The sequence below is a fragment of the Cervus canadensis genome, chromosome 28, assembly GCF_019320065.1.
Source record: "Cervus canadensis isolate Bull #8, Minnesota chromosome 28, ASM1932006v1, whole genome shotgun sequence".
Classification (NCBI taxonomy): Eukaryota; Metazoa; Chordata; class Mammalia; order Artiodactyla; family Cervidae; genus Cervus; species Cervus canadensis.
In genome coordinates, this window is record NC_057413.1 from 51,161,214 (window position 1) to 51,189,173 (window position 27,960).

Here is a 27,960-nt window from a genome sequence, read left to right on the forward strand (position 1 = left end):
CCATAACAAAGAATGAAATAATACTGTTTGGGGCCACATGGATGGACACAGATATTATCATACTAAGTGAAATAAAGCAAATGGAGAAAGACAAATATCATATGATATCACTTATGTGTGGAATAAAAAAAAAGATATATTTAGCTTATTTACAAAACTGAAAGAGACTCACAGACATAGGAAGCAAACTATGGCTACCAAAAGGGAAAGGGGGAAGGAGGGAAAATTAGGATGCTGAGACTAACATATCCACATTACTATATATAAAATATATAACCAACAGGGTCCTACTGTACAACACAGGAAACTCTTCTCAATATTTTGTGATAAATTATACAGGAAAAGAATCTAAAGTATATGCATATATTTATGTATAACTGAATTACTGTGTTGTATACCCAAAACTAATAGAACATTGTAAATCAACTATACATCACTTAAAAATTTTTAAAAAGATTTTTATTGAAATAACATTGAGTTTATAGACTAATATCAAATTAATGGCCATCTTTATTATACTGAGTCTTCCTGTCCATATTTCCTATGTTAAATATAAATATATATATACATAAATATATATATAAATTTATGTATATACATAAAAATATAAATATATATGTGTGTGTATAGATAGTTCTTTATGTTCTTCAATGATTATATTTACATACAACTCTAAATCATTTTTATTTGATTTAAGTAAGTTGTTATCATTTTATAGATAGCTTTTATTTCTGTTATGAAATGGATCTTTTACCTGTTACATTGTGCTATGTATATGAATGGTTATTCCTGGTATGTAGGAATGTTACTTATTTTTGTATGCTCATCTCAGTATAAACTTTTTCAAACTTCTCTAGTCTCTGGAACTTGAGCTTTTCTGTGAAACTTTGTATCTGTCCTCAAATCAGCAAAGATGTTTTCTCTGGTGACTTCGGTGCTACAGAACATAGGTAAGGGTCAAAGTTTCTAATATGACAGCCGGAGCAAGGTCCAAGGTGTCTTTGCTTATCACAAGGTGTCGTTGCTAAAATCTATTCACTTGCAACAATGATTTGGATGAGATTGGTTTGCATTATTTCTTTCATCTGTTTTTTTGCCCACATAGCAGCTGTATCGGTAAGTAGGGTTCTGCTCTTCAGGGTATTTAGAAATATTAATTCTAGTATATGTTATCCTTTTTCTGAATATTTATTTCTTTTCAGATTAACCATCTTTCTAAAGGAAATGGTAAGAACCAATTGAAATACATAGAGTATTTTCTGAACTTTCATTTGCTCAGCAAGACTGATAATAATTTTCTCCCCACTTTTAACAGTATATGATGGAGAATTTGAGGAACAGAAGGATATTTCAGAAATCAACTTAGGTGGGTGTAATTTCTGCCATTATTAATGTCTTTAAATAATTTAAAATTCTGCGATAGAATTGCTGAAAATCTCTTAACTTTCAGAATATGATATTGAGTAACTTTAGGAGAGAACTATTCATTGGTGCCTCATTAGAATTTGCAGCATTTCTGAAAAATGAAAACATGAAAAAGGAATAATGGTTAGACTGAATTTTCTAGAACTAGTGAGTATTCAGTGGCTCTAGAAATATATAACAAGATTTTTTTAATAAAAAATTCATTTTTCCAGTTTTCATTTTGAAATGATCACCTAGTACCTCACTTCCTATCTCAGAAGTCCCATTTTGATCCCTAGAGTGTAAGAGTTTTGACGCCAATGATCAAAAAGTTTCCATCTAATTCACCCCTCACTTTTTAAGATTCTTGGACAAAGTTTCTTTTTTTTCATTGAAGTATAGTTGATTTACACTATTATATTCCTTTCAGATGTACAACATAGTGATCAAATATTTTTACAGATCATACTCCATTCATAGTTATTATAAGATACTGGATATATTTCCTAAGCTGTACACTATATCTTTGTGACATTTATTTTATAAACAGTAGTTTGTCCTTCTTTATCCCCTACCCCTCTCTTGCCCTTCCCAACCTTCTTTTCAGTCTTCACTGGTAAAGAGTTTGTTCTCTGTGTCTCTATGTTTGTGTTTTATTATTCACTAGTTTGTTTTATTTTTTAGATTTCGCATGGAAGTGATAACATAGAATACTTGTCTCTCTTCATCTGACTTATTTCACTAAGCAGGATACCCTCTAAGTTTTCTTGTCCCAAAAAATGGCAACAGTGGATGTGACAATATATGATATTTATTAGCTATTTACATTTGTTCAATTAAAATGAATTTTTGTATTGTTTCAAAAAGAGTTTAACCACATAAAGATGAATAACTAAGGACAACAATGGAAAAGACTCATTTTATAAGAGATGCGTTTTAGCAATTCTTGTTCAAATATTTCTCTTTTTAAATCTACATCTAGCTGCAGGCTTGGACCTCTTTCAAGGGGACATCCTCCTGCAGGTGAGTACCTTCCAGTGACACCAGAACGTTCCCACAGGACTGACTATGATAGGACAGTGAGCCCTGCTCTGTCCAGCCCTGCCTGGGATGACCATTGTGGAGATGGAAGAATCTCAGCCATGATTCGTGTGCACAAAGACTTCCACTGTGCTTGCTGGTTTTAAAAAAAAAAAAAGATGAAAACATTAGTGACTAAAACGAAAGAGTCTATAGTTATTAAATTCTTTGTCCACCCAATTTTCCTAAGAAGTGAAGAATGAGAGAGAAGGAAATCCACCACCATACTGAAAGTGACTATTTCAGTTTTGAGGAAATGTAGGTCTCTTTCATAGTTGTTCAACTGCTGAGTCATGTCTGACTCTTTGCAATCCCATGGACTGCAGTACGCCAGTCTTCCCTGTCCCTCACCACCTCCCAGAGTGTGCTCAAACTCATGTCCATTGAGCTGGTGATGCCATTCAACCATCTCATCCTCTGTCACCCCCTTCTCCTTTTGCTTTCACTCTTCCCCTGCCTCAGGGTTTTTTCCAGTGAGCAGGCTCTTCTTCAGGTGACCAAAGTATTGGAGCTTCAGCTTCAGCATCAGTCCTTCCAATGAATATTCAGGGTTGGTTTTCTTTAGGATTGACTGGTTTGACTCACTTGCAGTCCAAGGGACTCTCAGGAATCTTCTCCACCACCACCGTTAGGAAGCATCACTTCTTTGGCGCTCAGTCTTCTTTATGGTCCAACTCTCAGATCTGTACATGACTACTGGAAAAACCATAACTTTGACTATATGGACCTTTGTCAGCAAAGTAATATCTCTGCTTTTTAATATGCTGTCTAGGTTAGTCATAGCTTTTCTTTCAAGGAGCAAGCATCCTTTATTTGGTCTTAAAAATTTCTCTGGAAATTTCTATATTGTCTATAATGGACATTTATTGTTTTTATAATTTGAAGACAACATGACTGTTTAAATAGTGTGACAGATTGTTTGTGATGTGAGAGTTTACAAAGGGGAAAGGAAGCCAAGGAGACCAGCCATCCAGTCTGCTTTGCCTTTTGTTTCTGCAGAATTCCAGAAATGGCCTGAGAGACCCGAGCACCAGGTGGAAGTTCCCCATCCCTTACATCCTGGCCGACAATCTGGGTAACATTAATTATTCGGTATTAGAAGCCTTGAGTTGAACCCTTCTCTCTCCTCTCTCTTCCGGGTCATCAGCTTCAAAGTTGAGTAACTGCCAACATCTAAAGGAGTTTCTAAGCTCTGAGGAGTCTTTATCTCAGGGAAACTCATGCTGCTTAACCAATCTAAGATGCAGAATGTCAAATAGTACTTTTTAAAATGCAGAACACACTAACATGTTAATTAGACCAAGAGAGCAACACAAAGGACAAAAATGAAATACAATTTGACATCATAGCAATGAAAAATGTACACCTGAAATAAGAGTTTTGTTTAAGTGACTCTAAATATGGTACCAGGATATCAGTTTCAGCATATTGATTTCTTCTCTTTCTGTTGCAAAACAAACATGTCACACTTTTGAGAAATAGAAAAGACCATATTTCATATGTTCATCACTCTTGTTCCTTGGTATTAAAATTTTCTATTCTTTTCTGTCTCTTAAGAAAAAGGACAATATAAATTAGATTTTGCTCATCATTGGAAATAAGAGTAGTTGGAAATAAAATAAATATTAGAAACCATGTGTGGACATTGGCTGACCTCAAGCAGCTGACTAACAGCTCAACAGCCACGATGATGCGATGCCTGTCTGGGAGGCCCGTCCTCTGTAGATGGGAAGACTCCAGAGCAGAGGGGAAGTCAGGACAGTGTTGCTCAATCTTAATGAGCTGCTGGGCTGCTCCCACTCTCAGGAGATGTAGATTGTGTTTCAAGATTTTCCATCACTTGTATCAGTGTTGCTTCCAGCGCCTTTTCAGGAGAAAAGTTACACAGAAAAAAATGCTATTGTTCTCAGTTATGTTCTTTATTGGAGTATAATTGCTTTACAATGTTGTGTTAATTTCTGCTCTACAGCAAAGTGAATCTGCCACGTGAATACATAGATCTCCTCCCTCTTGAACTTCCCTTCCTCCTTCCCTCCCAATCCCGCCCTTCCAGGTCATCGCAGAGCTCCCTTGCTATACAGTTGGTTCTCACTAGCTACCTATTTTACACGTGGTAGTGTATATATGTTAGTCCTAATCTCCCAATTTGTCCAACCCTTCCCTTCCCTCACTGACTCCACATGTCCACTCTCTGCGTCTGCATCTCTATTCCTACCCTGCAAACAGATGAGATGTGATTTTTAAATCCACCACTCTCAGTGTTTCCACCATTTGGGTTGAAGATAACAAAAGCAACACAAGCTTATAGACAGCATGATTTGAATTATAATCAAACTTTTCTCTTACATTTTGTGGCAACCAAGCTGTCTTCAATTTAAAGATGTTACTCAGTGAGAATACATAAAAGTTCATGAAAATCTTCAAACAGGTTTAATGCCTGCTCCTACTGTTGTTGTGTGTGTTATTCCCACAATTTATTTACTGATTATTCCAATGACTTCCTTTAATGACCTTAATATGATTTTATGACATCTGAATGTAGAGTCTCCGACTCAGGAGTTCCTTAAATAAAGGCTAGAAAAATGTGAGATAAGTACATGGTAAAGTGCCAAGAATGATAAACTCTTTGGGAGAATCCCCAAAAATCAAGTATGCAAGAATACAATTTAATTTTATAGAACTTAGCTTAATTTTTAACTCAGAGACCTACAACCAACGATGGGGTTAAAAACCACACACACACAAAGTGAGAAACAATCTCCTTTCCTCTGGTGTATCTTTCTCCTCCACCTCGTCCTTGTCTTATGCAATACCAAGGTAAGCACACGTGTAGGTTAAGAAAAAGGAGTGACATTTGATCTTTGGTCATCAATCCACAAAGGTTACTAACAGGCATCTAGTACTCTTGCTGATTCAGGTACATAGGTTTCTGCTGCTTTGGTTCCAAACTTGGGTTACAGAAATCTTTTCTAAGGCTGTCTGCAGAACTCCCTGTCTAGCCTTGTCACCCCATGGGGATCCTACAGGGAAGCTGTGTAAATATCGCACTTAACTCCTTATGCTTTCAGAACCCTCAAACCTCTCTTAGCTCTGCTGTCTCTCTCCAGCAAGAGGGAGAGTCTCTTTAGATTGGGGGAAGGAACCCCACTGTCACCGCTTCTCTCCAAGGTAATTTATCTGTGACTCAAGTCACTTCTGTCTTCTGCTCGGCAATGTTGGTCTCTTGAGGCAATGCACTCAGAATTTTTGCTTAAATGAGGGAAAATGAAAGGGAGAAAGTGGGGAAATTATTTTATGGTTTTGTTCAGCCGCACATACCATAAGTGTATTCTTATTTTGTAGATACACACACACACACACACATTATGTATTTCGCATTTAGTGTGTTTGTATACACAAATGGTTTGTCAGTTTTAGTTTCCAAGGGCTATATTTACTATCAAAAAATCTATCATGGACTTCAGTGGATTTCATACAGCAGTGTGAGTTTCTATGTTTCTAGGTTATATATATTATCCCAGATCTAGCTAAGGCTCACTGATAGCTATATTGATTTCTGCAGCGCTGAATGCCAAAGGAGCCATTCTCTATGCCTTTGAAATGTTCCGCCTCAAGTCCTGTGTGGATTTCAAGCCCTATGAAGGCGAGAGCTCATACATCATCTTTCAGGAGTTTAGTGGGTGAGTATGAAATGTTACAGAGTGTGAAATCCATCCTCTGACTTATAAAAAGTGACAGATCTCTTTTAAAGACTAAACAAAGAAATTGGAAAGAAACTAAAAGCAAAATCAAATATTTCACTGTGAATTTCTTCAAGTGGCATCACATTTTTATTGTGCTCTATGAAGAATGCATTGTTTGGATACCTCTAGAAACCAGGGAGACTCATCTCAGTTCTTTTCTGGGTTGAGGTCATGTTTTTAAACTACAGCCCTTTTTTAAAAAAAATAAAGTTTATTAAAGCTGCATTCTATTGATGGTACTCTTTTCAATTATGAGTACTCCGTTGGCTAGACTTCTATGAAAAGTTCTGTCAATGTAAGTGATATTATATGATATTTGCTTTTCTCTTTATGATTTACTTCACTATGTATGAAAGTCTCTAGGTCCATCTACACCTCTGCAAATGGTACAATTTCATTCTTTTTAATGGCTGAGTAATATTTCATTGGCTATATGTACCTCAGGCTTAGAGAACAAGCAGGGATATCAAGGAGGGGACGAGGGGATGGGATGAATCTGAAGATTGGGACTGACATATATACACTATTGATACTGTGTATAAAATATGTAACTAATGAGATGCTGAAGCTGACACTCCAATACTTTGGCCACCTCATGTGAAGAGCTGACTCATTGGAAAAGATCCTGATGTTGGGAGGGACTGGGGGCAGGAGGAGAAGAGGACGACAGAGGATGAGATGGCTGGATGGCATCACCGACTCAATGGCCATGAGTTTGAGTAAGCTCCGGGAGTTGGTGATGGACAGGGAGGCCTGGCGTGCTGTGGTTCATGGGGTCGCAAAGAGTCGGACACGACTGAGCGACTGAACTGACTGGCTGAGAACTGCCTGTGTAGCACAGGAAACTCTACTGAGTGCTCTGTAGGGACCTAAATGGGAAGGAAATCCAGAAAAAGAGGGGATATATGTGTACATATAGCCGATTCACTTCGCTGTACAGTGGAAGCTAACAGAACATTGTAAAGCAACTATGCGTGAGTGAAGTTGCTCAGTCGTGTCCGACTCTTTGCAACCCCATGGATGGTAGCCTGCACCAGGCTCCTCCGTCCATGGGATTTTCTAGGCAAGAGTACTGGAGTGGGTTGCCATTTCCTTCTCCAGCTATAGTCCAATAAAAATTAAGGAAAAAAAAAAGACCCACCTGGTGGTTTCTATTCACATTGTGGTTCCCATCACGGCCTGTAGGTGTTGTCTGGGTTTGGTTGTCTAGTTGTGAAGGTGGGGATTTTGTTTATCATGGATGAATAACAAAGGTAGAGAAGGAAGTTAGCATTCATTTTAGCTTCTCAAGAGAAGAGTCTTAGACCTCATAAGGTGTGCACTTGGCAGGAGGGGTGGTGGGGTAGTAAGTAAATAGCTTTAATATGCTACGGTGAATGCAGACGCAGGATCTCTAACGCAGAGGGAATCGAAGGGTCAGGGAAAGAGGCGCTGAGTGTCAGAGAGATGGAGGAGGGAGAAGACTGTAGAGGCAGAGGAGAAGGAAGAACAAATAGAGAGTGGGAAGAGAGGTAAAATCCTGTGTAACAAGGGAAGCTCAGCTCTGAGCTCTGCGGTGATGGAGATGGGTGGAATGGGGGGAGGGTGAGAGGGAGGTCCAAGGCGGAGGGGATATATATACGTATAGCTGATTTGTGGTGTTCTGCAGCAGAAACTAACATTGTAAAGACATTATACTTCAATAAAAGATAAGCAAATAGTGCTGCGATGAACATTGGGGTGCACGTGTCTCTTTCAGATCTGGTTTCCTCAGTGTGTATGCCCAGAAGTGGGATTGCTGGGTCATATGGCAGTTCTATTTCCAGTTTTTTAAGAAATCTCCACACTGTTTTCCATAGCGGCTGTACTAGTTTGCATTCCCACCAACAGTGTAAGAGGGTTCCCTTTTCTCCACACCCTTCCAGCATTTATTGCTTGTAGACTTTTGGGTAGCAGCCATCCTGACTGGCGTGTAATGGTCCCTCATTGTGGTTTGATTTGCATTTCTCTAATAATGAGTGATGTTGAGCATCTTTTCATGTGTTTGTTAGCCATCTGTATGTTCTTCTTTGGAGAAATGTCTGTTATAATAGCCAGCACATGGAAGCACCTAGATGCCCATCAGCAGATGAATGGATAAGGAAGCTGTGGTACATATACACCATGGAATATTACTCAGCCATTAAAAAGAATTCATTTGAATCAGTCCTAATGAGATGGATGAAGCTGGAGCCCATTATACAGAGTGAAGTAAGCCAGAAAGATAAAGAACATTACAGCATACTAACACATATATATGGAATTTAGAAAGGTGATAACGATAACCCTATATGCAAAACAGAAAAAGAGACACAGAAATACAGAACAGACTTTTGAACTTTGTGGGAGAATGTGAGGGTGGGATATTTCCAAAGAACAGCATGTATACTATCTATGGTGAAACAGATCACCAGCCCAGGTGGGATGCATGAGACAAGTGCTCCGGCCTGGTGCACTGGGAAGACCCAGAGGAATCGGGTGGAGAGGGAGGTGGGAGGGGGGATCGGGATTGGGAATACATGTAAATCCATGGCTGATTCATATCAATGTATGACAAAACCCACTGGAAAAAAAAATAATAATAAAAAAAAAATTAAAAAAAAAAAGATAAGCAAATAGTACATTTTAAAATTTTTTGAAAATAAAATTCTTTCTTGGGAAAAAAAAAACAAAAACCCATCAGTCTGGGGACTCTCATTGCCTGTGGTTGGGATGTCTCTTACATTTAAGTTAGAGGGAGAGAAAAAGGGAGGAAGAAGGTCCAGGGAATGACTGGCCCAAAGCACCCCAAACCCTTGGAGATCCTGATGCTCTGAAGCTGGAGGTTAACAGGGCTCTTCCAGAAAGATAGGGTCAAAATTTCAGAGTGGTAATGCCATGGTATTTTACAACTTATACCTTTCTTTGGGGGAGGGATGTTAAAAATGATAAATAATATATGCTTCCTCTGGATTGTGGATATTTTGCAGAGTAAATTCTGACTTGGTAATGAAATGCTATTATCTGATAGGCAAGGCAAACATGGTGATATTTACACAGCTCAATACATTTACTAAAGATCGTTGAGTTGTACCCTTAAATTGGTGAATTTTATGATATGTAAATTACACCTTAATAAAGTTGTTAGAAAATAACTAAGATCCGTTTTTGAGTAGAATTCAAGTCTATTAGCATCTGAACATATAAGATGTTAGCAATTTGGGGAAAGCAATAGCAGGTAATTTAACGTGATTGTCACCAGGGAACTACATTGGTAGCATTTAAAATGATTGGTACATCTCTCATTCTGTTGAGCATGGGTCAGCATATAGAGCCTTGTTCCTCAACTTAAAGGGGGCAAGGAGACAATTTGTGTGCAGCTCCTGGTTTGCTAATAGCAATGGAAAATCGGATTTATGAGCAAAAACAAAAATAATTGGGAAAAAGAGGGAAAGAGCCCGCACGTGAGGAATTTAGAGTATCTGCCAGCAGTTCCTGAGTCCACTATTTTCTGAGGGAATTTATGAGTCCTTCTTGCCTGGAGCCTTTTAGACATAAGTTAGGGAGCCTGCTGTGTGCTGTCATAATGCTGCAGATTTGGAAAAATCCCAAGATATGAACTTGATGAACTTGCATTTTTAATAAGGGTCTTTTTCATAATCATAAAGCATATACCTTCTCATTACAGGAAATTTGAAAAGTCATTAAAATGTAAAGGAGAAAGTATAAATCAACCGTAGCCACCACTCAGAGACACCTTTGTGGTATAAAAACAATGGCATTATTTTTTTGGACTGCCCCATGGGTTTGTGAAGGTGAAGAAAACAGCCAGTTTTTCCTTCTTTTTACCTGATGCATTATTAGGTTTGATTTGCCTTTGAGTAGATACCACTTTTATAATGGTCTGTCACTTGTAAACCCTACATAATAATCCCTCCAGGAAATGTTGCTTTTTTAACCAGTCACACAGTTTGAACCATTAGCGTACGAAAAGGTTAATAACAACTTCTTCTTAAAATCAAACCTAACCTTCAAATTTGTATTCTGGAAACTTAGGAATTACAGCCACTTGAGAATTCTCTAGAAGAAAATTTCTATCTCCTTTCTATAGGTGCTGGTCTGAGGTTGGCGACCGACACGTGGGACAGAACCTCTCTATTGGTCAGGGATGTGACTATAAGGCCATCGTTGAACATGAGATTTTGCACGCTCTGGGGTTTTACCATGAGCAGTCAAGGACGGACCGAGATGACTATGTGAATATCTGGTGGGATGAAATTCTTCCAGGTGTGTATGAACCCAAGGTGGTTGGGTGGGATTTGCTATTACCTTTATCACTTGCTCAGATCAACCATGGGATGACCAGGCCAAACCTATGTGTGAACAGGAGCTTCAGTTTCTCCAGGAGGAACACAGACTATGACCTCCTCTCCTCTGGGCTGAGTTGATCTGATCATAATTGATTCCGGATAAGGGTCTCAGGAAATGAGGAATGTTGTTCATCTCAATGCGGGGTTGAAAAGTTAATCAGATGCTTTTGTTTTGCTTCAGTGTTTTTGTTGAAACTCTATCTAAAATTCTACTTCCTGTCTTAGTGCGTAAAATGAACTAGATCCTTGAGGATGTCAGGGTCCTTTTTTTCTGGGTGTGAAATCTCATGTAACTTTAGGAAAGTATAAACTGTATAATAAACTTGAGATACTTGAGGATTTTTGTGCTCTACCAAATCAACAATATATGTTTAAAAACAGAACAACAACTACATTAGAAAAAAAAAGGTCTTTTAGCTGAAATTATACTCCCAATTTTGTTAACTGTAGCTAATAGTTTGGAGTTTTGATTAACCAAAATGTATAAATCTTTTCTTTATCCTTTCTAAGTGCCTCTTTTTTTCCCCCCAGCCCATGCTTTGTAAAGGATAACACAATTTTATTTCACATGTTATTATGCAGTTATTCTAACAATTCTGATGTTCTTTAGTTTTGCTGGATTTCCTTCAACACTACCTACCTTCTTTGTTTGAGACAACTAAGCTGAAAGCTTTTGAGTACATGAAAATATTATTATCAAAGAATTGCCCAATGGGTGGGGGGAAATTCCATGCTGTGTTTCTGAAAACACCTAGTTTTAAAATAGGAATTAGTCCAGGAGGTGGAAAAGCATTATTTTTGGCAATGATAGCTTAATGAAACCTTAATGGATTGGAAATGCCTTAGTGATGACCACACATGGTTTTCATGAAGCAAATCATGGCCTTGTAATTATCTGTTTCATTTAGATCTCAATTTCACATATGAGTTCATGGATGGTAGTGCATCTGTAATAATTTTAAGGACTTGGAAGGACTGGCCATACTTTAAAATAAAATGTGAATCCCCAAAAGACTTCTGCCAGAACTAGCTCCTTGGGAGGAAGTCAGTGGTTCTCACAGGAGGAGGGGGTACAGATGGCTAATTCTATTACACTATGTGTCCCTCTTGGCACCTCCTATTCTGATATTTTATGAAGGTAGAGTGCAGGTGGGAGGAGGAGAAAGCATGCGGTTTGTAAAAACCTAATCGAAGGACTTCCCTGGCGGTCCAGGGGTTGGAACTTCACCTTCCAATGCAGGGAGTGGGGGTCTGATCCCTGGGTTAGGAAGTTGAGATCCCCACATGCCTAGTGGCCAAAAAACTAAAACATAAAAAAGAAGCAATATTGTAACAACTTCAATGAAAACTTAACCAGAAACCCTAATCCATTACCAGGTATGAAATAATAGATCAAAAACATATGCTTGTCTCCCTGGCCTAATTGCTTTATATCTGGGTCTGCGTAGAGGGGACAGAAGAGTGCAGGTCAGAGGTCAGAGAACCAAATCTCTGACTATGAGGCTCAGGGCGTTATTAGACTTTGTGTTTGCTAGAGGCCTGAATTTCTCACTTTCTCCTCTGTATACTTAACTCTGCTGAACATGACATGAGGAAGCAGAAAATATGTGTGGTTTTAAGTCTTGAAGAACATGATGCTCAGTGCTTTTAAAATGGTTTTAGGCTATATGAGGGCTTCCCTGGTGGCTCAGTGGTAAAGAATCCACCTGCAATGCAGGAGTCGTGGATTTGATCCCAGGATGGGAAGATCCCCTGGAGGAGGGCATGGCAACCCACTCCAGTATTCTTGCTTGGAGAATCCCATGGACAGAGGAGCCTGGCAGGCTATAGTCCATAGGGTTGCAAAGAGTCGGACACAGCTGAAGCGACTTAGCATGCATGCAGGCTACATAAAGGCTCTTCCCTGGTAGCTCAGTGGTAAAGAAACTGCCTGCAGTGCGGGAGACACTGGTTTCATCCCTGGGTTGGGAAGATCCCCTAGAGCAGGAAATGGCAACCCACTCCAGTATTCTTGCCTAAAAAATTCAATGGATAGAAGCACCTGGTGGGCTACAGTCCATGGGGTCGCAAAGGTCGGACATGACTTAGCGAGTAAACAACAACAACAAAGGCTATAGGAAATCCCCTTTCTTGAGGGATTCTGCACATTTGCCAGGAGAGTTTGTAGATGTGCTCAGCTCTGGGTTGAGTGTGGATGACTCACCATGTTTGCTCATCTCCAGTCTATGTTTTCATCAGGTGTAATTCCTTATGCCTCAATTGCCTGCCATCACTGGAGAAATTTTCTCAAGCGAAACATTCAGTCCAATTAAGATCATAAGCAATGGCAGTATTATTACTCAGGGTAATTTATGACTTGCCGCATCTCATCTTCAGCTGATGGCAGCCTCATTATTTACACTAAGAACAGACTTCCCTGGTGGCTCAGATGTTAAAGCGTCTGCCTACAATGTGGGAGACCTGGGTTCGATCCCTGGGTTGGGAAGATCCTCTGGAGAAGGAAATGGCAACCCACTCCAGGACTCTTGCCTGGAAAATCCCATGGATGGAGGAGCATGGGGGTCCTGAAGCACCTGGAGGGCTACAGTCCGTGGGGTCACAAAGGGTCGGACATGACTGAGCGACTTCACCTTACCTTACCTTAGAGACTCTATGGGCAATACAATTCTCTCCCCAAATCCATCTCCGTTTCTGAAGTCAGAACTGTGTTTTCTGAATCTGTTTTTTTCCATTAAGGAGAACACGTCTGAGGTTTAGCAGGAACCTACAAACTATAGAACTACAGCCCATGGGCCATATCTGTTTGCTTTTGTAAACAAAGCTTTATGGAAACACAGCCACTCCCGTTTATTTATGTGTTACCTATGGTTGGTTTTGAGCTATACCAGCAGAGTTGAGTAGTTATGACAGATACCATACAGCTTGCAAAGCCAAAAGTATTTTCGATCTGACCTTTTACAGAAAAGGCTTGCCCATGATCTCTGCTTTACAAGGTCATTTCTTCTTCAAGCCCTCGGTTATGAGCTCCCTGAAGACAGGACCACGCCTGTCCTAGTCACTGCCAGGGGCCACCACCCACCTAACACTGCTCCCAGTAAATAGTAGGCATGACAAAACTGTGTTGAATTAAATTTTAAAATGTATTAAAAGCATTTATTGGGTCAAGCATTCTGATAAGTCTCCTTGAACAATAAAGCATAAAGTCATCTATTCTAATCCAATGGTTATATTGAAAGTTAAGGAAAACAGCCAGTGAATTGAAAGTGCCTTGCCTAAGATGCCGCTGAGAGTCACCAGGAGATTCCTGACCCTAGTCCTCACACCACTTTGATCCTTTTTATAACGTTACGCTCTTAACTGCCATCAAAGGACCAAGTGCTCCAGAAGGAATGACTTTTCTCCTTCCCTATTTGGGTCATTTATTTCTTGTAGTCTGTCTTACCTTCGATCCCTCTTGGGTTAAGTCCCCACAAAAGCCTTGTGAATTGGAAGGATGAAACATCAGTATTCTCATTTTATACTTAAAACAAGTTTTTGATCAGAGGGGTTCACAGGTTTTTCCAAAAGTATTTGGGGGCCACCTGCCAGAGTTCCTCAATTTTGAGTGTACCTGTGTTGATATCTTTGAAAGATGATCACAGTTTCTTCTAATTAATAAATACAGTTGGATGGAAAGCTAAAAAGGGAAAAGGAGATGAAGGTGGAAATTTATGATTGGGAGAGCTGAGCATTCTCGTTCAGTTTTCTGGTCACTCCCTAAGAAGAAAATGAAAAATCTGTGAACTTCCTATTCCTATAGCTACAACAGTAAATTATTAATGGCTGCTGGATTAACAGAACATCTGAATGGTATCTCATTTTGGCATTTCATTTTACAATGCACATTCTCTTCCTTGGGCTAATCTCATCAAAAATATTTTCCTTTTCTATTTTGAAAGGAAAGTCCGTTTTCTTCCTATTTTATTTTTCTCATCATGGGGCGTTTTATGGAGCAGGAGAATGTGAGCCTTGATTGACAGGATGCGATGTTCTTGTTAGCTGCTAACCTTTTTCTTTGCCCCTCAGGTTTTTTTTTCCTAACTTGTCGGAGAGTTGTCCAGGTATAACTCTTGGTGGATGAGGTACTTGGCTGGTAGTGAGATGAATCAATCCTGAATATTTTTCTGAATTCAAAAACTCCTTATTTCTGCCATAAGGAATATCTGCCTCAACTTTGATATTTTATCTTCTCTGTCTCAAAGTATTATGCACACACACACATATTTATTTATATGTATAAAAATGAATCTTTGATTTAAATATACACTTAACAACATGCATTTTATATTATATACTATTAAATATGTGCATATTTTTTATTAATATAATATATACTTTAATGTTCATTGTAGTAATTTTATATACTATTATATAGCATACTAATACATTGTAATAGGGCTTCCCTGGTGGCTCAGTGGTAAAGAAGCCATCTGCTAATGCAGAAGATACGGGTTCAATCCCTGGGTCGGGAAGATCTCCTGGAGAAGGAAATGGCTACCCACCTCAGTAGTCTTGCCTGCAAAATCCCATGGACAGAGGAGCTTGGTGGGCTATATATAGTCCATGGGGTTGCAAAGAGTCAGACATGACTTAGCGGCTAAACAACAATAATACATTGCAATATTATTAGTAAATATTAATAAATACATAAATATATATTATATAATTATAAAATATGTTAAATGTGTGTATATACTTAAATCAAAGAAATATTATTCTGCCCCATCCCCTTTCTGGTCCCTGCTTGAGTATCTAGTCAGAGGGTGGGACAGGGAAATGGCATGACTACTTAGGACATGTGGACTCCCTCCTGACAGGCTACCAGCACAACTTTAACACCTATGATGACAGCTTCATCACAGACCTCAACACACCCTATGATTACGAGTCTCTGATGCACTACCGGCCTCTCTCATTTAACAAGAATGATAGTGTCCCTACCATCACGGCCAAGATCCCTGAGTTTAACTCCATCATTGGGCAGCGTATGGATTTCAGTGCCATTGATTTGGAGAGGCTGAACCGAATGTACAACTGCAGTGAGTACCTCTGAGTCTGAGGACTGGATACCCCCATTGACCTTAGAGGTTTCCCATACATTTTCCTTTGTGTTAATTTGCTAATTTCCTGTCCATTTCATTAAGGGAAATGGACAGACTACATAAACTTAGTTTCTCTCTCCTTAGAAAAAAATACAACACCTACCTCACAGAATGGTTACGAAAATCAATTATGTGGTTGCGTTTTGTGAAATGAGAGTATTGGACCAATGAAAGGAGCTGGAATTGTCCTACTTCTTTGGCTTCCTTCTGAAGGATGCATCATCATGTAAAGCTCAAGATAGTTATAAGCTTGAAAGTATTTGGCATCTTGCAAAATTCTTTGTCGGGCTTAGTGGCTCCTAGGGTCATCTAATCCTCAGAGATGAGATGTTGTCCAAAATGGCTCCGCTAGTCTTCTGAGACACATTCTTTAATCCTGTTCAATATATACATAGAGAAGATCTACTAAGGGCAAGGCCCATCATAGTTGGTACCTCTTTCTTAATTGAAAGGGGTTGACAGTTGATGTTTACAGCAAAGCATGACGGTAAGCATTTTTATCATTTGACTCTTGTGAGGTGTGTAGGGCTGCATCTGTGTTCACAGGTTCTATGATCTAATCAGTGACAATAGGATTTGTATTTGAGAAAAATAAAAACAAAGGTTTCATGATCCTGCTACACAGGGAGGTCTTAGTAGCCTAAGATATTAGGCATTTGAAATGACCTGCCTCAAGTGTTTAACCAGGTGACAAAAATATCATTTCCAGCCACAACTCATACTTTTTTGGACCACTGTGATTTTGAGAAGGCAAACATCTGTGGGATGATTCAGGGTACCAGAGATGATACTGACTGGGTCCATGAGGACAATGCTCAGCCTGGACAAGTGGATCACACCTTGGCCGGACAATGCACAGGTCAGTAAAGGCAGCGAGGAACTACGCCGAGGTGGTTCACCAGGTTCAGGGGGTCATGGCAGCCGCAGGTTTTGCTTCATTTGGAATGCTTGTTATCAAACCTGAAACTCTGAATGAGGACAAAACACATTTCTCATATCTTTATTATTAATTCAGTAAAAAGCATCCAGGTTCTGGACATGCAAAAGAAAGATATATTTAAGCAATAACAAAACTGATACAGACAGATGGTTGATAAGATACAACTTTGTACTTACAGATTGTTTATTTTATATACAGTAGTGTGTAGTGCAGGGTACTATACTCATTATTTTGTAATAACTTATAAGGGAGAGTTGTAATATATATATATATATATATATATAAAACTGAATCACTAAAGTTTATATATATAAAACTGAATCATTGTGTTGCATGCCTAAAACTATTATGGCACTGTAAATCAACTATACTTCAATAAAAATTTTTTAATTAAAAAAAAAAGGATGGGAGTTTGTAAATTAGGGTAATGTCTCCAGAGCAGTGCCCTCCAATAGAACTACAGTGCGAACCACATATGTAATGTAAAATTTCCTAACAGTCACATAAAAAAAGAAACAAAGGAGTCTCTTCAATAATATATTTTATTTAATCCAATATATCCAAAATCTTAGCATTTCAATGTGTAATCAATATAGAAGCTGTTAATGAGGTACTTCACCCTTTTTTATAGTGAGTATTTGAAATCTGGTATTGTTTTATCCTTAAAGCACATTTCACTCTGAACTGACCACAGTTCAAATGATCGATCAGCATGCATGTTTGGTAGCCACCGTAATGAATAGCATAACTTCAGATAGTTCCTACACATGATTTGTGCTGTGAAAAAAAAAGCCATAAAGTCAGAGGAGACCTGGGTTTAAAATCTGGCTCCATCTGCCTAATTGTGACCACAAGAAGTTGTTTTTGTTGCTGCTGTTAAGTCTTGGCTTTTGTAAGCTATCAAGCTTGGAGAAGGAAGTGGCAACCCACTCCAGTATTCTTGCCTGGAGAATCCCATGGACAGAGGAGCCTGGCAGGCTACAGTCCATGGGGTCACAAAGAGTTGGACACGACTGAGCGACTAAATAACAATAACAAGCCATCAAGCTATTGATACTTCATCATGAGCATGGAAGGAGACAAAGCATACAGAGTCTTAAAGAGCAGACCAGCCCTATTACTTTTTCCTCCCATTTTCCCGTTTTCTCTGGAGGTTCTATTTATTTTTAAATTTCTATCTTAAGACACTTTTATTATGTGCTTGGTATTGAAATCATGTCAACCCTATTTGCAAGCAGGTAGGGTAATAGATTATAATTGCCCTTTAAAGACTGGGCTGTTATCAAGTCCCTTAGTCCATACCTGTGTGACTGTTGGTTAGAGTTCCTTCACAGAAGGGATCTAGCTTATCACCAAGATACCAGGCCAGCAGGGGGATTTTCAGAGGTTGTAAACCGTGGCCCCTATTCCTCCCACCGTGACAGAGGGTGAAAGTCTCTGTCACACATCAGATTATTAAACGTAAAATCTCCAGTGTCCAAAGGGTGATGTGTACCTGAGGTTCTCTCTCAATCCCCATCGTAGCCTCTAATCTAATCTCTCCTTGTAGGCTTACTGCTAGGTTAACGTGCAAGTTCAGCTAAACAGAAACGTGACCTCTGTGTGAGAAGAATCTGCTGACTGACTATTCTAGCACTTTAGTAGGAAAGGAATGGACCACGACCCAGAAGAAGGATCTTGAAAAGCTTTATTAGGTTAACTTGACCAGCCACTATGCTTCTTCCACAGGAGGCACTTAATGGGACCAGGTTTCCTCCGCTAGACAGCACTGCATTATTTGGGTAGATGCATAGACTCAAAGAGCTTGAAGGATAGAAGCCACTTCCCACTTGAACTCCAGAGAGATGAGTGCACACCCAGTCAGTGGCAGCATCAGGACAAGAATTCAGGACTCCTGACTCCCCAGTCTGAGTTATTGAATTTGCACTTCATACTTCTGACTATATCTGGTGGAATTCCTGATCAAGGACCACCCGGAGACCTTCTTAGACCTGTGAGCTCCTGTTTACCTTAACCCAAGCCCTCGGCAATTCACAACACTCAAGTCTCAGGCTTCTAAGATCAAGTATTGAGAAGATCATGCAGGAAAATATAATTTTCCCTGATGAAATAGTAAAGCCATTAAGGTATTTTTCAGCTTTATGGAAAGCTTATTTAAATATCATTGCTTGCAGTCAATAAGGAAGGCATGTGCCCCATGTATGAGGCAGGATGAAGCAGGCATTTGTAGTGTCACAGAACGTAGACCTGTACCAGATGTTTACTTCCTTTTTACTTGGTGAAATGTTTTGAGTGGAGCATGTGGTAAGAGGTTGAGTATTCAGTTCAGTTCTGTTCGGTTCAGTCGCTCAGTCATGCCCAACTCTTTGAGACCCCATGGACTGCAGCATGCCAGGCTTCCCTGTCCATCACCAACTCCCAGAGCTTACTCAAGCTCATGTCCATTGTGTTAGTGATGCCATCCAACCATCTCATCCTCTGTCGTCCCCTTCTCCTCCTGCCTTCAATCTTTCCCAGCATCAGGGTCTTTTCAAATGAGTCAGTTCTTCCCATCAGGTGGCCAAAGGATTGGAGTTTCAGCTTCAGCATCAGTCCTTCCAATGAATATTCAGGACTGATTTCCTTTAGGATGGACTGGTTGGATCTCCTTGCAGTCCAAGGGACTCTCAAGAGTCTTTTCCAACACCACAGTTCAAAAGTATCAATTCTTCGGTGCTCAGCTTTCTTTATAGTCCAACTCTCACATCCATACATGACTACTGGAGTAAGTTTAAACGACTTCTTTATATGCCAGAATTGTTCATTGCCCTTGACTTTGAAGAAGTGAGCTGGTTTTCCAAGTGATGTTTATGTTTAGCCACTTGCCTGTTTAAGGGGAGAGAATTTTGAGATATCTGAGTTGGGTGAACCCAACCTCTGGCACAAATATAGACCCTTTACCTCCTACTTTAATGTCCTTCCAAGACTTTCTTTCCATTCAGGAGAAACCCTCAATTGGTCCCTAACATGCTTTGAATGCCTCTTCTTTGGACATAGGAAAGGTGATTCGTTACTAGTGATCTACACCCAGTTATTTGGCTAGGAAAGGTTGAAACTGAATCTTTATCATTGTGAATATGTAAAATCTAACCCTTAAAACTTTGAAGCCCACAATTTTTGACATAACTAGGAGGCCAGCTCTTTTCCTGGGAATGAATCTTTTAACAACACAGTTGATGAAGAAGATGGAACTCATCTCATAGACACTAAATTCCATCCAACTTTGCTTAAACCCTGTATTTCCTTAAGTCAAAGGTGTACATGTCCCAACTTTGGGAATGAAGGTAATCAAAAAGAGACAGTGGGGCGCTATGGCTTCGACCAGTAATTCTGTCAATGGAGATAGAGTATTTATTGACAAACAACCTTTCTATTTCCTCTGAAGAGTTCCGGCCTTTGTTGCCTGGATAATGGCCGGGGCTCACTGTTGTCACCTTGCCTGGGCTGAGGGAAGCCTGGGGTGTGGATGGGCAGAGATGGGACTTTGGGGTCCTCTCTCCACAGGCGCCGGCTACTTCATGTACTTGAACACCAGCTTCGGGGCAGCGGAGGAGGCGGCCATGTTGGAGTCTCGGATTCTTTACCCCAAGAGGAAGCAGCAATGCCTGCAGTTTTTCTATAAAATGACAGGCAGCCCTTCAGACAGACTGGTCGTCTGGATCAGGAGGGATGACGGTACGGGCATCGTGCGCAAGCTGGTCAAGGTGAAGACCTTTCAAGGTACTTGGAAGCGTCCTGCGGGGACTGATTGGGCTTCACACCCAGGACTGTGCTCTTTGCCCTCCTTCCCCTCCCCCGCCCGTTTCACCCTCCTCCCCCTCTCCATTCCGCCTCCTCCTCCCAATCTTCCTCTCCTCTGTCTCCTCCTCCTTTTCCTAGGCCTCCCTTCTTGTCTTCCAAATGCATAATGCCTGGCACGCTTTAACCACTCAAGGGATGCTTTAACCATTCAAAAGCCGCGGTTTCAGGTGAGGCTGAAATATACTATTGTAAGAAGCCAATCAGGAAAGAAGAAAGGAAACGATCAGAACATAAAAATCCAGTTTTCTCTGGAACTTTGGAGAAAGCCAGGAGAGAGAAAACTGGTGATTCCAGGGTGGAGACTGGAAGGTTAAAGGAAGCAGGAATTGATGCTGAGGGAAAGAACACGGTTAGATAGTGGACCACAATTGTTTCTGCATCTGTTTCAGCAAAGTGAAGGATACCTTTATTTAATATACTGAGGTACCTTGAAACCTACTTGTGAATTTGGTGGGAAGTAAGCCATTCATTTGAAAAGACCCTGATGCTGGGAAAGATTGAAGGTGGGAGGAGAAGGGGACGACAGAGGATGAGATGGTTAGATGGCATCACTGACTCAATGGACATGAGTTTGAGTAAACTCTGGAAGTTGGTGATGGACAAGGAGGCCTGGCATACTGCAGTCCATGGGGTTGCAAAGAGTCAGACACGACTGAGTGGCTGAACTGAAGCCATTTGTATACATTAACTTCATTAAAAATCATTTATATGTTCCTAAGTGATATATTGTGCATTTCTATGAGAAGATCATGAAAATCATATTAATAAAATGCTAAGGTAGTTAGGGGGATGTGAGAGTAATCTGGCTGAAAATCAAGATCTAGGGTTATAAAAGCTAAGTACTTAGATTCTTACATTCTTTTATTGTGGTGGTGGTTCATTCATAAACATAAAGGGAGAAATATGTTTTTCTATTTTTTCATTCAGCAAAGAATTTCTCAATTAAAATGATATGAGTCCAGATGAAGCATTCTGTGTACTTCCAGAAGAAGTTGCTGCTCATTTTTTAAAAACAAATTTTTTTGGCTGTGCCATGGGGCTTGTGGGATCTTGGTTCTCTGACAAGGGATGGAACTCATGCCTCCTGGATTAAAGGGTGGAATCTTAACTGTTGGACTGCCAGGGAAGTCCCCCAAACCAGTCAATGTTGGTTTTATTTATACATTTTTTAATATTTTGGCCATGCCTCCGAGTATGTGGGATCTTAGTTCCCCAACCAAGGATTGAACCCATGCCCTCTGTAGTGTAAGCATGAAGTTTTAACCACTGGACCACTAGAAAAGTCCCCAGAAGCTGCTGCTCTTGAAGGGAGGAGGCTTCCTTTGTAAAAGGCTACTCAGAAAAACAGTGGCCCAAATTGTCTCTACTCAGGCCACTCTGTGAGTAGAAAATGCTACAAATAATGGTTTTGAGGAGTTCACTTTTCTGGCTGAAATTTACAGAGCATCTTTATTAAATGGAGGGATGACAGCCAGGTGCCCTTTAAGAGGCAAGAATTTGCTGTGTTACCAAGGATTGTAAATACGGACATATGAAATTGCCATCTTTTGACTTTTGGCTTATCAAATGTCTGTTGGGAGCATGCAGTGCTAATATTAAGGCATGTGGTACGTTTGTACCAGGGGAAAACCCAGAACCTGCAGAATGAAATAATAATAGAAAACAAATTCATAATTAAGATTTTTATGATAAATCAGAGTAGGTCTTTTTTTTCCTTTTTTTTTAGCTGTTTTCCCATATCAGATGTGTGACTTTGGAAATGTTTCTTAAGTTTATAGCAGATCTCTCCTGTGTGTGTTTGTGAAGATCACATGAGATCATTCATGTAAAGCACTTGCCACAGTACCAGTCTCAAAGAGTGCTCCAAAAATGCTGGCCACAGTTGTTACCAATTTTATTCTCTATCCTCAGGAGATTTTGATCACAATTGGAAAATTGCCCATGTGACACTCAGAGAGGAAAAGAAGTTTCGCTACCTTTTCCAGGGCACAAAAGGTGACCCCCAGAACTCGAGTGGGGGAATTTACCTGGACGACATCACTCTGACAGAAACCCCATGCCCCACAGGGGTTTGGACAGTCCGGAATTTCTCCCAGGTCCTGCAGAACACAGTGAAAGGGGACAAACTCCACAGCCCTCGATTCTACAATTCAGAGGGCTACGGTTTGGGGTTGACCTTGTACCCTCAGGGCAGGACGAGCTCCGGGAACTCTGGGTACTTGGGACTCACCTTTCACCTGTGCAGTGGAGAGAATGATGCTGTCCTCGAGTGGCCAGTGGAGAACAGACAGGTGATCATGACGATACTCGACCAGGAAGCTGATGTCAGGAAGAGAATGTCCTCCAGCATGGTGTTTACTACGTCCAAGTCCCAGACATCTACAGGTAGGTGGTTGGAAGAACTGCCCCGCCACCTGGAAGGGCCAACAGATACGGTTCCCATCTGTATAGGAGAAATGAACTTTCTTCTCACACTTCCTCCTTGGGCACATATTGGTATATCCACTGCCATGCCTAAAACAGATAGCTGCTGGGAAGCCAGTGTATAGCACGGGAAGCTCAGCCAGGAGCTCTGCGACGGCCTGGAGGGGTGGGATGGGGGATTGGGAGGGAGGGGATATATGTATACTTATGGCGGATTCATGTTGTACACCAGGAACCACACAACATTATAAAGCAGTTTACACTGTAAACCAATTATCCTCCAATTTAAAATAAATTTTAAAAAATATCATCATGTTGGAGCATTAAGTTAAATTTTTCTTTTTTCTTCAGTTGATGCATAGTTCATTTACAATGCTGTGTTAGTTTCTGGTGGACAGAAGAGTGATTCAGTTATACATATATATTCTTTTTCATATTCTTTTCTCTGATGGTTTATTACAGGCTGTTGAATATAGTTCCATGTGCCATCTGGTAGGATTTTGTTGTTTATCTATCTTATATACAGTAATTTGTAGCTGCTAATCCCAAACTCCCAATTTATCCCCCCTACTCCCTTTCCCCTTTAGTAATGTTTATTTTTCTATGTAAATTAAAATTTTCAGTGTCATCTTCTCTCACGTTCATAAATTCATCCATTGAGCATCTAGTAAGGGCTTGCAATGTGTCAAATTCTGTGCCAGTTCCTTAGAATACAAGCAAATCAGGCAGATCCTGCTTCACTGAGCTAGTCAGTGGTTAAATACTCAGAATTTGTGAGGCTCTGTGCTGAACTGATGCACTGACTCCTAAATTACTGATTGTCAGTATGTCCGCGAAGCAAAATTGCATAATAAAGAAATGGGCAAGTTATATTTTTTTTTCAAAAGAAGAGACATAAGCCTTAAAAGGAAGACGCTATAGCTGTCTCTTCCCCTTCATTGAGGAAGTGACTCAGTAGTGGACCATGACCCTTCAGAGCAGTGGTTCTCTCTGCTCCTACCTCTCCCAATTCTCAGTTTTAATTCTCCTTGAAAGAGTAAATAACCTGATTTTTTCCAACATATTTTTTTTTCTGATTAACAAAGCCCTAATGGATAAACAAGGTTCTATTGTATAGTACAGAGAACTATATTCAGTATCCTATGATAAACTATAATAGAAAAGAATGTTTAAAAAATGTATATATACATACATGTATAACTGAATCACTTTGCTGTACAGTAGAAATTAATATGCGATTCTAAGTCAATTATACTTTAATTAAAAAAAAATCCCACAAAACTCTCTATACTCATCAAAGACAAATGGAAAGTGAAAGATAAAGCGATAATGTGATTTTCTGTTATCTGTAACTTTGCAGCTATAAATGGCTCCGTCATCTGGGACAGGCCCTCGGTTGTGGGGTCCTATGACAACAGTTGTGAATGTTTCAGAAGCATTGACTGGGGTTGGAGTGCTGTCATCTCCCACCAGATGCTGAAAAGGAGAAGCTTCCTTAAAAATGATGACCTTATAATTTTTGTGGACTTTGAAGGTATTTTGCTTCTTTTCCTGAATCCTGTGTTCTGGGTGTTCTACTAATTTTACATGGACTTTTAAGCATCTCATGAAAGGTGGGGATATTCTGGGGGGCAATTAGGTTAAAAAATAGCTGTGCTCTAAGGGAACAAGGTTTTACTCCTTTTTTCAAGGTCTTCTATCTTGATTTGAACTGTCCTTGGGAGAAGCGACAATTTTAGTGCCATCTTTTTGCATAATTTATCAAATGTGACAGTTTTCAGACTGACTTCAGTGTAGTGTCAATCTATCCATGCTCATGTGATGCTTCTTTTTTTTAAGTTAAACAGATAAAACCATAATTGGACTACTTTTAAAAATAAACACAGCAAAAAAAGAATGAAGTCTTGCCATGTGTGACAACATGACGGACATGGATAGCATTATGCTTAGTGAAATCAGTCAGACAGAGAAAGCCAAGTATTCTGTGTTTTCACTTATATGTGAAATCTGAAAAATGAAACAAATGAATGAATATAATAAAACAGACTCACAGATATAGGGAACCAGAGTGGTAGAGGGAGGGAAAATTAGGGGGAGGGGATTAAGAGGTACAAACTATTATGTATGAAATAAATTACAAGGGCGTAATGTACAACACAGGGAATATAGTCAATATTTATAATAACTTTATGGGGAGTGTAACTATAAAAATGTCAAATTACTATGTTGAACAACTTAAGACTGATATAATATTTAAGTCAGTTGTATACACCAATAAAAATAAAAAATAATAAATAAATAGCTGACATTATAGAAATCTACTGGATTCAAAGCCACTTTCCTGTGTCACTAAAGGTGATGTCCAAGAGGGGTAGACGCGGCCCAGGGAACTTTCTCCAGGAGTGAAAGTGAATTGTCCTCATGTCCCTTTGTCTATTTCCTCGAGATATCACCCATCTTAACCAGACTGAAGTTCAAGTTCAAACCAGCAGGCTGACCCCCCAAGGCCTTGTTCTCCATGGCCAGGAGCAGCAGACCTCAGAAGATTCGAGAAAGGCCTCTTTAGAGACAGCCCTCCCGAGCAGCCTGGGCCAGGGGCAGCATAGCCGACAGAAGCGGTCAGTGGACAACACAGGCCCCCTGGAGGACCACAACTGGCCACAGTACTTCAGAGACCCGTGTGACCCGAACCCTTGTCAAAATGAGGGCATCTGCGTGAACGTGAAGGGGATGGTGAGCTGCAGGTAGGCCCGTGGTCGGGAGGGGCACAGGTGAGGGGTGGCAGAGAGGAGCCCCATGTCTTCTTATCCTGCTAGAAGGCACAGTTCTCAGGTCAGAGCATCCATAGCATCAGATGGTCAACTGTGGCTGTCTTGGACTCCACGGGTCTGTGCCCCGGATTGATGGGCAGAGCCAGGGTCCTGCCAGAGCAGAAGAGTCCTGAATCTCCTCTGGGGCATCGTCAACAACAGCTTGAATGTTGGAATTTTGAACTCTACTGCAGGGCTTAAGAGTGACCCAGAGCTTTTAGCTTCCATGCTCCATCATGGTGAGCCTCAGGACCAAGCTTAAATCGGCCCTGACTACAGATATTCTTATGAGTTATTAATTATGATTATTTCTATTGTCCATTAGTTCGTTGTCCTATAATCATAGTTATGTTTTCAATAATAGTAATAAAAATATCTGATATTTGGGGGCTGCTTGCTGTATGTCATGTGCTTCCGCAAGCAGTATGCATGCATGATCTAATTCTTCACAGCCGCCCTGTGACATAAAGGCCCTTCTTATCTCCCTGTAGGGCATAAGAAATTTGAAACTTAAAGACATAAGTAATTTGCCTGTAAATGCTGGAGCTGGAAACTGCATCCAGGTCTGACCATCTGTACTTTGCTCTGTTTAATAGTTCTTTTTATAATGCTTGTTATTGGTATAAAATATTTCATAAAAAGATGTATGGGATGACAGAAGCATCACCTTCATTTGACAGAATAGTAGCAGATGTGGGAGCTGGTCTGATTGGTTCAAAATATCAACATTTCTTCTGACCTCTTTTTTTCTTTAAACTTTGACTTTTTTTATTCATCATGGACTTTTGTATTATTTTTTCTTTTTTTTTAATAGCAAAGGAAATGTTCTTTAATTACTGAGTTTTTTTTCTTGGCCACGCCCTGTGGCATGTGGGATCTTAGTTCTCTGACCAGGGATCGAACCCAAAGCAGAACCCATTCTGCAGTGAAAGTGCAGAATCCTCACCACTGGATCACCAGGGAAGTCCCCTTCTCAGCATTTTTTGATCTCCACTTTGTTTCTTCTTTGTTAAACTTTTATTTTGAGCTAATTCCAGATATGCAGATACACTGATACAATGCTACAGAATTCCTAGTACCTAGAGTCAACATCTTCGGTAACCAAATTCCAATTAGCAAAGCCAAGAAATGAGCATTAACGAATGCAAATGCGATTAACAAGGCCATTGTTGCTGAGTCGGTCTCACCCTCCCCTCGGTCCTGTCTCCCCAGGTGCGTCTCGGGCCCCGCCTTCTTCTACACGGGGGAGCGATGTCAGGCCCTGCAGCTGCATAGCAGCGTCCTGGGCCTGCTGATCGGAGGCGTGGCCAGCATGATCTTCTTGACCTTCACCATCATCTCCATCCTTTACCAAAGGTCAAGGCAGTGATGCCCCAGGACGTCAGCCAGAAGCAGACATACCCCCTGCCCTTGGACCCGCCCTTTCCTTCTGCTGCTCAGGGTAGTTTGGGGCTGTTTTTCCAGCCTTGCTTTGCCTCCAGCCTCCTGGGTGACCCTTCTGTTTTCTACGCCCCTGGCCCCACGTGGCTCTGTCACCCTGCTCTGCCCTCCCGATGAACCCAGTGTGTCCCGTGACCGCACTCATACCCCCTGATTGTAAATTCTTTCTTTAGTGGACTGTCTTTCTCATAGACGGTAAGCTCCATGTGGGCAGACTCTCCTGTATCCTGTTAGCCCAATGCCTGGGAGCCTGCCTGGCCCCAGCACAGGGGATCAGTCAGCAAAAACAAATGAATGGACCAATAAATGAATGAATAACTAACTTGTAGAAACTCTCTGCTTTCTACTGCAAGTAAGACATAGACAATGAAACGCATACTTCTCTTTGTTCAGTTCAGTTCAGTTCAGTCGCTCAGTCGTGTCCGACTCTTTGCGACCCCATGAACCACAGCACGCCAGGCCTCCCTGTCCATCACAAACCCCCGGAGTTTTCTCAAACTCATGCCCATCGAGTCGGTGATGCCATCCAGCCATCTCATCCTCTGTCGTCCCCTTCTCCTCCTGCCCCCAATCCCTCCCAGCATCAGGGTCTTTTCCAACGAGTCAACTCTTTTTGTACCAGAATCCAATTCTCAAATACCTGTTTTTCCATCGGACACAATAGTGTTATTATTCCTTGAGGATCTTGTGTGTTAAGGAATTTTAAATAAAGGTTTCTCCTAGCAACAGCATTTGCTTTCCTCCTCTGATTCTAGGGGAAAATCTTTAATA

The 27,960-nt window shown here is 40.5% G+C and overlaps 1 protein-coding gene across 1 annotated transcript; it reads left to right on the forward strand.

The window, feature by feature from the left end:
• Nucleotides 1-1,019: 1,019 nt before the first annotated feature.
• MEP1A (meprin A subunit alpha) lies at nucleotides 1,020-27,888 on the forward strand. Its single transcript, XM_043450021.1, has 14 exons — nucleotides 1,020-1,116; nucleotides 1,203-1,227; nucleotides 1,316-1,366; nucleotides 2,387-2,427; nucleotides 3,484-3,559; nucleotides 6,047-6,164; nucleotides 10,336-10,511; nucleotides 15,451-15,672; nucleotides 16,445-16,594; nucleotides 20,219-20,434; nucleotides 22,427-22,900; nucleotides 24,300-24,473; nucleotides 25,386-25,683; nucleotides 26,962-27,888. The coding sequence occupies exons 1-14, from the start codon at nucleotides 1,048-1,050 to the stop codon at nucleotides 27,116-27,118; spliced, it is 2,247 nt and encodes a 748-aa protein (XP_043305956.1). The 5' UTR covers nucleotides 1,020-1,047; the 3' UTR covers nucleotides 27,119-27,888.
• Nucleotides 27,889-27,960: the final 72 nt, after the last annotated feature.

Coding starts and splice junctions, on each gene's coding strand:
- MEP1A (XM_043450021.1), top strand. CDS start 1,048: ATGATTTGGATGAGATTGGTTTGCATTATTTCTTTCATCTGTTTTTTT. Junction 2,428..3,483: donor AAGGGGACATCCTCCTGCAG/GTGAGTACCTTC, acceptor TTGTTTCTGCAG/AATTCCAGAAATGGCCTGAG. Junction 20,435..22,426: donor CAAGGTGAAGACCTTTCAAG/GTACTTGGAAGC, acceptor CTCTATCCTCAG/GAGATTTTGATCACAATTGG.